This window comes from Sinocyclocheilus grahami, unplaced genomic scaffold, assembly GCF_001515645.1.
Source record: "Sinocyclocheilus grahami isolate Dianchi unplaced genomic scaffold, SAMN03320097.WGS_v1.1 scaffold3386.1, whole genome shotgun sequence".
Taxonomy (NCBI): Eukaryota; Metazoa; Chordata; class Actinopteri; order Cypriniformes; family Cyprinidae; genus Sinocyclocheilus; species Sinocyclocheilus grahami.
In genome coordinates, this window is record NW_015508518.1 from 2,285 (window position 1) to 16,023 (window position 13,739).

The following is a 13,739-nucleotide window of genomic DNA, read 5'->3' on the forward strand; positions in this document are numbered from 1 at the left end:
AAATGGTTTTATTTTGTTATTTCGCATTAGACAGTTATTTTTTTTATTTGAAAATTCTACATTTAATTTTTATCAGACCGTTTTTTAAACATTTGTATTATTTTAAATGCATTCATTCATTCATTCATTGATGGAGAAACTGGCTCAATAAATGAATGTCAGAGACATAACGCATGAGAGGGGAGAATATTCATTTATTCATTAATTGATGGAGAAAGTGTGTCAGAGACAGAACGCAAGAGAGGGGAGAGAGAGACAGAGTGAGAGAGGGCGAGGGCGAGAGACATTAGGCATGAGAGGAGAGAGAGAGCCAGAGACATAACGCATTAGAGGAGAGAGAGTGAGAGAGGGCGAGAGTGATAACGCATGAGAGCTTGAACGCTTTTCCCTTGATCTGAGGTTTACACGCTATTACCGTAACGCCTAGTCTATGCGCGCACCACAAAACAACGTGGCGGCTAGAATGACCGTATTTTTCAAAGTGGAGTTCCGGGTTCGAAGTCGTTGTGAATGTGAAATCTGAGTTGATACAATTAAATAACAAAAGAAAACAATCGCCCTGCTGAAAGAAACGATAGAAACCATCACATAAATGCTAATGGTTTCCACTACTAATACCATTACAAACATCATCAAACCATCAACTTTTAAAACCATTAAAAAATGGTTTCCTCTGTGTTTTGGGACATATTCTATTAAGTATGGAAGTCCAAACCTGCAGAAAATATAAATAAATAACACGAAAATAAAGACAAAAATAAATGACTTGATAAAAACAAATATTGCAAAAATAAATAAATAAATCTGGAAATAATTACATGGGGGAATTAATAAATATTAAAACATCAATAAATGCATGAATAAATACATTTTAAAAATAAATTAATTAATAAATACATAGCCTAAATAAATCTAAACTTAAATGAAATAAGTAAATAATAAATTACAAATAAAGACAGAAAATACTACATAAATGAAAAGAGTAATAAAAAATAATTCAGGATTAAGTTTTAATTTCAAGTGAATTATATTTGTTTTTTTTTTCACGTATGTATTTATTTTCCTGTTATTTATTTCTTTATTTTTAATTTCTGCAGGTTTGGTCCTCCATAATTAAAGTGGTTTTAACAAGTCACCAATAAAAGGTTAACTATTACCAGTAGTTTCTAATAAAACCAAGATGATTCCCATTATAACCAGTGAAACCATTACAAACTCTTTGATGGTTTCTATTCCACCCCCCCACCACCACCACCAGGGCAGACTATGCAGCTTTATTTATATTCATAATGTTTATTTTGTGTACCTACCTCCGTATGATGGATTTAGGCTAGTGACCTTAGGGAGTCTTTTGTTCACATCTTAAAATCGTGTAAAATATTAAATGTGAATTAAAGTGTGAAATAATCAATATCATTTAAATGCATGATGTCAATGGGCTTAAACGTATGTCTTTTACTTCAGGTTTGAAATTCCTGCAGCATGGCGTCTGCACAGCGATCTGCTAAAGAGTACCTCAGAAACAACTGGAAAGACCTGGTGACTGGCATGAAAAACCTTCCTCTGATCATTGAGAGTCTTCATCAGAAGAAGGTTTTCAGTGTCTATGAGGTCGATGCTCTCAAAGCCGAGAGCTCCGAGTTTGAGAAAGCCAGAAGTATATTGGATTGGGTTACTAACAAAGGTGAAGAGGCCAGTTATGAATTACTCAGGATTCTGGATGTCACTAAGAAGAGGACATTAGATCCTGGTTTACACTACTGGATCAGCTGCTTTTCCTTCAAAGAAGAAGACGCAGAGGCCAGCTATTCAACTGGTGAGTAGAGAAATAAAATATCATTTTGGTGAAATTAACACATTTAACATATTTCAATATTTTTTTATGCATTAGGTACAAAGCCTTGTAAAAACTACCAGACACGGCTCAAGACGAAAGCATATTACCATTTTCTAAACTATAGCGAATAAACTGTTAATGTGAGAAATGTTGAAGGTGTCTGAACAAATTTTGGTTTGACTGTATCTATTTGATAAATGAAGTTAACCAACTAACATTATACATACCCTTTTGGTTTCTGTACCTAATATTTAAAAAAAGTACAAATGCAATAAAAATATCGGTATCGGTACTCGGTATCGGCAAGTACCAAAAATAAAAGTATCGTATCGGGCGAGTACTGGAAAAAGTGGTATTGGTGCATCCCTAAAATTAACACATTTAACATATTTCAATATTTTTTTATGCATTTGTTGCTATTTTAGGTACAAAGCCTTGTAAAAACTACCAGACACAGCTCAAGACGAAAGCAAAAAGTATCTTGAAGAACCAAAGGAAATGTTTCTGTAAACATCTGGATGACAAGGTACAAGGAAACTTAGGTTTTATACCTCTGGTTTTAGAGACCGACTCTGAGGTAAAAACTCCTCAATGCCAAATAAATTTGAAAAACAAAAAATGCAAAAAGCCACGGCCCCAAAAGCTGAACGCTTACATTCCTAGCGAGGAACAAGCACGGTCACCTGAGGAGCTCCTGAGATGGCACGACAAAAGCATCCTCATCATCGGCAAACCTGGAGTAGGAAAGACTACAGTTGTCCAGGAAATGCTGCGACTTTGGGCGGAGAAGGATGACGGACAGATAGACTACATGTTTTACTTTGATGAAAGTGTTTTGGCCCACAATAGTGTTGCCAGTTTGGATGCTCTTTTGTTTGATGTGTATTCACTACCATTGGATGAAGACAGAAAAGAAGTGTTTCAAGATATTGAGAAAAACTCTGAGAATGTTGTCATTGTGTTTGATTGTGTGATGGGTTTGGAAGAAAATTTAATCTTATGGAAGATAATGAAGCACGAGCTCCTGCCCAATGCCAAGATTGTGATCACATGCAGATCAGAGGAGGAAGAGGATCCACTTTTCTCTGACTGGCCGTGTCCCAAAAATGTGTCTGTGATGTGCATGCATGCATCTGGCTGTAATTGGTTCTGCACATTTCGCTCATCTCAAACAAGCCTCTATTTACTCCCGTGTGTGTTCAGTGGTCAGTCTGTCTCTCTCATCTTGTGTGAGCGTAGGCAGGTCAGTGAGTTATGGTGTAATAATTTACTTAGTTGTAAGGGAATTAATCATTATTAATTCATTCAGGTTTATTTCTAGCTCAGGTTTTAAAAGAACTCGATCTGAGAATTTGAGGTCCACCTGATCAAAACTGACTTTGACTTTCAATAGTTTATACTTTTATCAGCTACTCGGCCAGCGAGACGCTGATGTCAGTGTATATTACCAATTGAATATGTAAATTTTGTATTCTCCCTGGCCACGGGTGAAATACAAAATTTGATGATTTGTCAGCTCTTGAAAGAGAGGTAATTATTATGCGTAAGCTACGAGCTAGGTAGCAAGCAAGGATCTTTTGGCAATAGAGTTGACACAAAATTATCTGACACCAGACAATTGCTTACTTATAAATGAAACATGAAATTTATTGGCTATTCTAGATCACATAAACTTAAGCTAAAACACACAAACATACAGTTCAGAGGAAGGAAAGTCTGTTAACGGAGTTCTGAGTTTCATAGTTCTATCTCGTTTTCACGAGGGATGGGAATTCACCTTAAGAAGAGTTACCCTGTTAAATGGACAGCTGCAATTAGCATCCATAACCCCTAGACATATCTTAGCATTGTCTGGTGGGCATAATCCTAAAAAAAATAAATCAAGTCAATCAGTACATGCTCTTATGTTTGATTTCTTTGTTGCAGGTTAAACACTTGTAAAGAACCGCTGAAGCAAATCAAATTCTTTGTAGAATTCTTGCATAAATCTTCTCAGTGCGACTGCAAACTTTTTGAGGTGAGAGGACAATACGACCCAGAAAAATGCAATGCTCTGCTGGATCTTTGCTCACATGTGAAGAACTATGAGACTCAAACAGGCAGGAGTTATCTTCCAGCATTACAGTCAGTTTTCCAGTTACCTGATGTCTGGATCATAGATCTCTCACAGAGAAAGAGCTCCGTCCTCCTGGAAGTGCTGAAGCTCCAGACAGAGAAGAAACCAGTAGTGCTGAGAGGATTATCAGAGGAAGAGAGTGAAGTGATGAGTTTCCTTCAGTGTCTGCAACACATCTCACAGCTGAGGTGAGAAAATCTCTGGCTACTTACAGTTATTGTGAAATATGATTTCTGCATATACTTGTACATTTTTTTTTGTTTTAATGAGGGTCTTTAGATTAGGGGCTGTGTTTTGTTTCAGTGTTAGCTATAGAGTGATGCATTCTGACCATTCTAAACTAAATCTAAGCTCAGTTTTTGTGCAGGGTGAGATACAGCTGGCCGAGGGTCTGAATACTCATCATATCTGTAGATGTTTGAGCACAAATTATGGGTGCATTTATGGGGCCTCCTTGTAGATTCAACCAGTGGATGCTGCTAAAGTACATGTGCTAAATGATCAGTGGTGGAAAGAGAACTGAAAATCTGTACTAATACTCAATTACAAGTAAAAGTACTGGTGTCAAAACAGTACTTAAGTAAAAGTACAAATTACTCTTCTCAAAAACTACTCAAAGTACTAGTTACTTTTAGCTGGTGATATTTGATGAATTACCAAAAAATATTCATTCATATCAAAGATGTATGTGGATAATAGCTACTTTGAACAAAACCCACTTTTATCTTATTGACAAAGTATGTGAATTAGTGGTTATGATGCAGGAATTTCTAACTTCAATACCTTGAAAAATATCAATAGTAAAGTACCCGTGAACCGGAAGCTGCAACTGACTTCAGTGTTGTGATGTATTTCCGAGTGAAACGGATTATTGAATAAAGGGCGAGGTTTTATTGTGGTGCACCTCCTCTCCACCTCTTGCTCAGCAGATTCACGGTTGAATACTTGTTACGTCTGACATTACGCTTCACTGCTTCTGGGTCCTAACGCTCTGCCAGACGCCCCCAAAAAACAACAAACTGTGCTAATATACACCCACGATGTCATGTAATACTGAAAAATGATAACCCTAACCTTTATCTCCATACTGAAATCCCAGATGCCAGACAGTGATTCAGCTAAAATATTACTGTCTGAGACACTGTGAGCACGGAGACTGTAGTGAGCACAGAGACTGTAGTGTGCACAGCAAATTTTTAAATGCTTAGCCATTTATGAGCACTATTTCATTAATATGACATATTTAAGCTGTTGAGATGGTATTCTCAAGTGAAATGAGTAGAGGCATGGACCCAGAAACAGCAGTCCTTACGTCATGACTTAACAAGAGGATTCTCCTGAAGCCGTCATCAGAGCTAGAACGCCATTCCAGAGCGGAAGCCCATTTTCAGTTTTTGATTAACGATTACGACGGCAGACAATTCTTTTTCTCAGTGTATTGACTTGCACGGTTTAATTGTTCACCACAAGACTAGTAATGTGCACTAAAAAGTAAGTAGGGCCATTTTTGATTTCATGACAAATTTTTCAACAATCAAAACTACCACATACTGTGTACTGCCATATAGATATTTTAATATCTCAATTTTTTTTTGTCCATCCATTTTTAAGGCAATTATTATTTCAAGCTTTGAGTGGTTTCATCCAAGTCTTCTAAAAAGACATGTTCACTGTATATGATAAACAATTTTACTTGCATGCATAGAAATATTGATCAATTACCATTACAAAAATCTCAGTCTTAAACATTTGCTCATTCTGTGTATCTGTGTCTTTAAAATAGGGTAACTTTGCTGCAAAAGCTTACAGCACAAGAAAGCTTGATTTCAACTTTGATTTCAAACTGAATTGTATTTACAAAAAAATACAAGCAGTCAGTAATAAAATTATAAAACAAATGACCTCAATTCAGTAGAGGTATTTGAAATGACACCACTGAATTTTTATAGACGGTGTTTTAAGAGCCATATGTTATTTGTTGAGATAAATGGATCATCAGATGGCTTTGACCTGTAATGTCTGTACAATGTAGTGATGCAGTTAGGCAGACTAGGATATGTATATGCACAAATCATACAAATATCCCATTCATAAACATTTCTAGCATAAACTTACATTGTAAAGAAATTAAAGTTCCATCTTTGATTGTTGAAAGACTTTCTGGTTTCACTTACAGCCAATCAAATTTCCGGTAGGCTTTTCATCGGTCAGGTGTGGATTTATTCTGATAACTTTTGACAAAGTTTAATTCAGGAGCAAAGAGAAATAATTTCTACTTTAAAAGCGTGGAGAGATCGCGATTGCACACAGTCTGCGCACAAGCAGTTCATTTGTATAAGTTAGGCCTATCTGAGAGCTCGCATCCAGTTTTCTGCGATTACATGACTGTTCTCAAGTTACAATAAAGAGCTCGCCACATTTGCGCAGGGATTATTAAAATTATGCGGGATACCTGCAATCTGGCGGATATTCAGACTCTGTAACTGACAGGAGGCAGATGCGTGTCAAACTCACTGTCGGAGAGGAGAGAGAGACACAGCTTGTATCAGTGTATATTCGGTAGATACTGTGGAAAATGAGTACTGTGTCAGATATTTCAGTATCGGTATCATAATATAGATATTTATACAACAGTTCGTTCTGGTTCTCAAATCTGATTGGTTGAGAACCGTGAGATATTGTGGAACGCCCTTTCACAATTTTGTATCACTCCGCCTGTTCTAGCCGGGTCTATGTTTTCTTTTTTATTATTATTCACTGAGCGAATCGTAGAGTACGTTAGTTAATATTGTTTCTCTCTTATAACCTCATTATTCCTCACTAATAACCTAACTGAAGCAGCACATGCCCTTGATACAGATTCTAAAAGTGACGTATGTTTAACTGTCAACTTGAGCATTGAATCCGTGGCGGAAGGAAGTAGTTCCGCACGAAAGAGGGTTTTATTAGGCGCTCCGTTGTTTCTTGTTTAATTACACACATGTTCCGTCAAACTGTTGTATAAATGCAATATCACTCTCGTACTCGAGCGATACCGGCTCTATCAGCGGCCTCGTGCCTCTGGCCTAATCACAGCCGTGCTGATATAGAGCCGGTATCGCTCGAGTACTCCAGTGATCTTGCTCATTTATGATAACACTACCATGTAGTTTGTTTCTCCAAACTTTGAGTCCATAAATGACGCTGAGCTCCCTCACTGTCTGATCAGCTCTTCACCTGCTGCAGCGGCGGCTTTTCCCGCTTCAGATATCAGGGCTGTTATTGGTCCCTTTACGATCGGATGTCTTTATCTTATTTTTATTAGCTACTGAAGTGCCGTCAATGTTTTGGATATCAATTAAAATTGTGGGCGTACTCAGTAGCGAACTATGATTTAAAAGTAAGGAAGTAGATTATTTTACTTAATTTGTACTTAAGTACAAGTAAAAGTACAGCTTTAAAAATATATAAAAAGTACAAGTACCCGACGTGAGTAGTTGTAATTCCTTACCTCCACCACTGTAAATGATGTAGCTGACAATAACAGTTAACAGTTAACACTATAGTCATGATGGTGTGTGTCAGTCATCAATATGAGATTATATTCACATTCTCTATCGTTTAATTTAATTTAGGAGTTTTCAAAGTGTGGGAGGCACTTCCCCAGAGCCAGAGCATGTCAAATGTACGCAGAGGGGTAAAAATAAATGAATTAATGATTTATAATTTCATTCAGTGTATTATCATGGAAATAAAAGCAAAAAGAAGCAGGGTTTTCAACAAGAGACCTCATCATGTTTCTGTTCTTCTGTGATCAGATCATTTGAACTCCTGTACAGTTTATCATCAGGGATCCAGTAAGCGAATGCATTCAAGCAGTCAGATTAAAACCCTCATCCGTCCCTCGGGTCATTTTGACCTGAAACTCATTTTTAAAGATTTTTTAAAAACTCAAGCGTTTATCGTTATGGTATGAGAGTGTTACTTTTGTTACACTTGAACCGGGAATACACGGGAAAAAAAATTCCAGTGAATTCGAGCAGTTTAAGTGGGTGTTATATAAAAAGTATCCCTCGCGGGACATTTTGACCCGCCACTGGAAAAGCATGGAATTTACTAAAAAAGTGCAGATTTGTTATTTATTTAATTTTGTCACACTTGAGCATGGAACACACACAAAAAAACTGAGTCAATTCGAGGATTCTATGTGGGTTTAATAAAATGCAAGATTCATACGAAGAAGAGGATGATGTGTTCTCCCGGCACCTATTTATACTAATAGTCGCACCGGTAGTGACGTCGCCGGCCAACGAGTTGGTGTTTTTTCAATGTATGCTTCAGACACGGGTCACGACGAGGCGTTCCCCATAACGAAAGCTAGAGGACGCAATGTCTCGTTCCCTACTGGGGAACCATGGTTACATAAGTAACCTGAGAAGGTTTTTTTTAATGTTTTGATATACAGTATATCTGAAAGCCTTGAGATATATCTGAAAGCGGAATGAAGCCTCAAGTTGGTGTAGTTTTAAAAATGTCACTTGTTTGGCTCATTTAAGAATCTCCATAGGATTGTAGTGTCTACGTAGAATCATGCATGATCTTTGGGTGTTTATGGCTTAAGAGACCCCTTTTAGCCTTTTGACATTTGCATATAAATTACAGTTCTGGTCAGAGATGTTACGTTTGTATAGGGGTTTTAAATTGCCAAATGGTTCCTCGCCATCAAGGAGATGATTCAATAGGCCCCTCTAGTGGCTGTAATCATAATATGCAATTTTATGTAATTTTTCCCCACCAGATGTCATCAGAGACACTCAGTGACCTAGGTCCTGATGGATCATCATGTTTAAAGTATAAATATGCAGAAATTGTGTCTTTCCTGGTTTTGTTTTGTTTTTTGGCGAAAAATGTATAAAAATATGCTAATTTTCATAAGAATATCCAAAATTTAATGTGAACGAAATACAATATTTAAAAAAATCTACATACAAAAAAAAAAAAGAAGAAAAAAAAAATAAAAGTAGAAAAATGGACCAATATAAGATTTCTGGACCAAAATAATGTGAGTAATGTTTGGCGTTCGGGTCATTTTGACCCGCGAGGGACACTTTTGTTATAGGTTCTGGAGGGACGGATGAGGTTAAAACATCAGAGATGATGGAGAAAATAGTGACTCGTGTCCAGATTTCTGTAAATTATTCATTTAGTGTGTACTTTGCTTCAAGATATTAGCTCTCTTGTATTAGACCAAACTGTTTCTCATCATGCTGTGTGAAATACAGACTGAACAACGACTAAAAAAACAAATCATTCTAATGATATTGTTCCTCTGTGTTGCTGTTGTTATAGCTATGGTATGGACTTACCTTTTCTCATAGAATGAAAACGATTATTAAAACGTAGTTACTGTCCTTGGTGTGAACAGGTCTTAAGGCCCCATCTTTCTCTTTCATACCCACAGACTTTGCACAAATAACATCCCATTGCTCTGCATTTCAGCTAAAACATTATCAAATCAGATCCCTGAGTCTTCTTGTTGAATTATTTATTTGTGTTTGATGTGAAGAAGTGTATTAAGTGATGCAAGTTATCTCAAATTAATGAAGTGTTTGGTTCTTGATTGTATATTATCAGGTTCTGGGGCATTTATAATAAAGAAGAAAGGATGTCTACAGTAAGATTCCTGCTGAATCTCTGTGTTGCTGCAGTAGAAACTGACAAAGATGCAGGAACAAGATTCTCGACTCTGCTGTCATCTCTGTGCAGCTACAAAACCTTCCCTTTTGATGAAGAGGATGAAGATGGTGATGATCAGAGTGATTTCCTGCTGGATCTGTGCTCTCGTGTGAAGAACTATGAGACTCAAACAGGCAGGAGTTATCTTCCAGCATTACAGTCAGTTTTCCAGTCACCTGATGTCTGGATCATAGATCTCTCAGCGAGAAAGAGCTCCGTCCTCCTGGAAGTGCTGAAGCTCCAGACAGAGAAGAAACCAGTAAAGCTGAGAAGATGTTCAGAGGAAGAGAGTGAAGTGAAGAGTTTCCTTCAGTGTCTGCAACACATCTCACAGCTGAGGTTGGTCTTTGTTTTGTGACACTCATATATTGTCTTGTCTTTAAGTGTGGCTTTGGAGTCCTCAGGCTGTTCATTTACCTCACCTGTTCTCCCTCATTATCCTTCTCGTTTGTGTCCTTCTGTTCTCTCTTCTGTGTCTGACTGTCATCTAATGTGTCCGTATGTTCTCCCTGCGTGTTTTGGTCTTCCCTGCTGTATCCAGCCCATCTCTGCCCTGCCCTGCCTTGTCTTGCCTTGTTGTGTATTATAATACAGGCCATTGAATTCTACACTTCAGTCCCCACAATCCTACAACTAAAACTTGACAAAGTTTTTGTTATAAATTTGAACATGTTTAAGTTCTTAATGAGTCTTTTTAGATTTTGCTCATAAATTGTTAATTTATTTTTCCAATTGTATAATGGGTCATGTTGAGTTATGTAGTGATTGTAATCAAGTATTTATTGTGTTTTTCAGCTGTTCTGAGAAGTGTTTGTTAACTCTAGTTAAAGCGGTCCAGTTAAGAGAGAATCCAGAGCTGGTGACTTCACTGTTTGAGGCTCTTGGCTTCTCCCTCAGTTTGGAAAGTCATTTACCCAGCAAAACCTGCAGGTCTGTGGGGAGATTCTTACGTTTCTCTTCTGACAGACTCGACCTCACTCTAAAACCTACAGCTGTCTCTGTCAGAGGAACCCGGCTTCTCTTCAGACACATCACAAACATACACACACTCAGGTACAGACAGCATTATAAATTCACTTCAAGGCACAATATGTAAGTTTCACTCCTATAAATCATTTATGAAAGATTTATCAAAGATGTAGCTGGAATCATGGGATTTGTCGTGTTCACCTCCACAGCCGTTTTCATTTTATGGGGTTATTTTTGGCGACAGAACCCTTAGCCAGTGATCATGCATAATTGTAGCACATCGTGAATGTGTAAAACAAACAGCTGTGGCTTGCTAGATGCTACCAGAGATTGTTGGCTTTGGCGCTACCACTACATCTTCCACATTTTTTCAAGAAACACACCGTGATTCCATGGTTTCTACTAACAACCGAGAATAGCGGGAAATTACCCCACTGACATGTGACACGAAGACATGGACCATTTAACTACTTAAAATTGTGAATTTCTCTGGATTTAGACATTGTTGGAAACTTTTAGCATAATGTAAGCACACAGGTTAACAAAATATCTAGAGGTTTTTGGATATTTATTGCAAATATCTTACGTATTGTGCCTTTAACATTTTAAATGCTATTTGTTTGTTTGATTCGTTTCATCAAACAGTGTGTTGTTGTTGTTTTTCAGGCTGAGTGGTTATATGGTGGTGAGAGTAGTGCAGGCATTGAGGTCTATGAAGGTTCCAGCTCCCATCACTGTTAATGAGATCACACTTGATCTGAATGAGGAACAGCAGTCAGAGAGGAATCTGTCCAGAGTCCTGAGCAGCTTGGCCATCCTTCTGAGATTCTGGACTGTCCAGTGTTTGAACTTGATTGGACACAAGATTCAGTCTGTTTCTGTGTCTGTCCTACTGTGTCACCAGGGAGCAGTGACTCTCAGGTCTGACTGTAGGACACATTTCAAGTGTTTGATTTTATATCTACAATAACAATATATAAATATAATGAACTCTTTGTGTGTGTGTGTGTGTGTGTGTGTGTGTGTGTGTGTTTGTGTAGACTGTCTAAAGTGACTCTCCAGAAGCTTGTTGAATGTGTCTATGAAGCTCAGGAAGAGGAACTAACTCAAAGCTTCCTGCAGAAAGTGGGCGGGGATCTGACTTCCTGTTCCTTGAGCTGGGAAGAGCTACATTATTTCCTGCAGCACAGAATTCAGCAAATCACTGTGAACCTCAGAAAGAGCAACATTCAGGTCAACATTAGAGAAATTCTGCCATTCCTGAACCGGATTAAGTTTAAACGGTAGACAATTATTGTTTTCACAAAATATGCATGTAAAATGTATTGCTTTTCATTTTTGCACATAAAAACAAACTGAATAGTATGATAAAAAATGTATAATGATTTAATAATGAAAAATATGTCTGTACAGGATGAGCTCTGCCTTCATGCTGTGTGCAATCAGAGAGATCTATGAGTCCGGCTCTGCTGGGTTTGTGTCCAGTCTGTTGAGTTCAGTGAAGAACTACATTAACCTGCAGAGCAGAGATCTGGACTCTGTTGACTGTGTGGCCCTGCGCTTCACACTGCAGCACTGCACTGCAGCTTCACTCAATCTACGGTGGACCTCCATACCAGAGGAAGAGCTGCAGAGCATTCTGCCTCTCTTCACACACCTCTCCCACCTCAGGTCTCACTGCTTTTCTCTCTAGCTCTATTATTCTGTTTCTCTGTCGCAGGTCTGTCTGTGTTTCATTCAGTAGCTTTCTGGGTGATGTCTACTACAAGCCTTGAAGTAGCATTGAATTATGTTTTAACTTATTAAAGGCATATTGTTTTATTAGTAGTATTTTAATAATAATTTTAGGTCAGTTATTGGTTTGCATTTATGGGAGCTCTGTTTTACTTTCTATCTCAAAAGTTCTGAAAAATGTAATTATGAAGGAAACAATTATCACATCTAGAATCATTAAGAGCCTTCAGAATAATAGAATTCCGTAAGATTCCCATTCATACTAGGGTCAGTTTTACAAACAGCGCCAGCTGTCTTTTGCCGTAAAAATAGTACTGTCAGGTTTAACTAAAGATGTGCAGTGAAGAATTGGCGCTGAAAATGAGTGGACACAGTTATTTTTGTGCCTGACCTTATTGAATATGCATTTGTAGGAGCTCTCTGAACGTTAATGTGGCAAGCCTTCTAGACGTTAATGGTTCCTTTTCAGAGGCAAAATATATGGGTGGAGAGTATCCAAATGAATCACGCAATGACATTTACTAACGTTTGCGCTCCTCAAATTACTAGTATTTGCACCATTATTTAACACCGAAAAAAAGCATGTCTTTAACTGCTTTGCGCTTGAAATGGCAGCAATTATTGTTGTCATGAGGAGGCACAGCAGAGAACAGAGAAAAGGGTAGAAGGGAGAGGAATTTTTCCACACGTATTAAACACATTATCCGATCATATCGTTTGCCAAGACATGCTATTTTTTAATTTGCTTCAGGAAATAAAAGACGACTTGAAATCCTCAACTAGGAGTCAAGCAATTACAGGTCTATCAAAACTTCTTGCAACCCAGCGTACTGTGGCTTCTTTATTTCTTTATTTGCGACTGCTCTAATTTGCGCTGCACTTGGTATATTGCGTTGGTCGATATGTAAATGAGATGATGTGTCTGTGTTCTTTAATTTGCGCATTGTTAGTAAATCACCCACAGAAATTTCCACGCCCATCTGCGCTGTTTTGGAATTGCGCTCTTAGCTAATTTGCCGTTTAGTAAAACTGGCCCTAAATAGTTTACATTTTCTAAAGCTGCTTTAAGGCTGTTGCTGATGTTGACAGGCTGCTGTTGCTGATGTTACAGAATCTGTCCTGATCTAGTGTTCGTCTGTGTTCAGTGTTGACAGGCTGCTGTTGCTGATGTTACAGAATCTGTCCTGATCTAGTGTTCGTCTGTGTTCAGTGTTGACAGGCTGCTGTTGCTGATGTTACAGAATCTGTCCTGATCTAGTGTTCGTCTGTGTTCAGTGTTGACAGGCTGCTGTTGCTGATGTTACAGAATCTGTCCTGATCTAGTGTTCGTCTGTGTTCAGTGTTGACAGGCTGCTGTTGCTGATGTTA

At 37.9% G+C, this 13,739-nt stretch overlaps 1 protein-coding gene across 1 annotated transcript; it reads left to right on the plus strand.

Annotated features, from left to right (window-relative positions):
- Positions 1–1,468: 1,468 nt before the first annotated feature.
- Positions 1,469–13,559, plus strand: LOC107576246 (uncharacterized). The gene is made up of 9 exons (XM_016262463.1): positions 1,469–1,816; positions 2,263–2,947; positions 3,764–4,141; positions 9,567–10,007; positions 10,464–10,721; positions 11,304–11,558; positions 11,678–11,920; positions 12,051–12,308; positions 13,517–13,559. The coding sequence occupies exons 1-9, from the start codon at positions 1,483–1,485 to the stop codon at positions 13,557–13,559; spliced, it is 2,895 nt and encodes a 964-aa protein (XP_016117949.1). The 5' UTR covers positions 1,469–1,482.
- The last annotated feature ends 180 nt before the right edge of the window (positions 13,560–13,739 follow it).

What these genes read in the sequence shown, in the direction of transcription:
- LOC107576246 (XM_016262463.1), top strand. Translation starts at nt 1,483, where the DNA reads ATGGCGTCTGCACAGCGATCTGCTAAAGAGTACCTCAGAAACAACTGG. An exon ending in AACCGGATTAAGTTTAAACG is followed by an intron (nt 11,921 to 12,050) that starts GTAGACAATTAT and finishes ATGTCTGTACAG; the next exon opens with GATGAGCTCTGCCTTCATGC. An exon ending in ACACACCTCTCCCACCTCAG is followed by an intron (nt 12,309 to 13,516) that starts GTCTCACTGCTT and finishes GTCTGTGTTCAG; the next exon opens with TGTTGACAGGCTGCTGTTGC.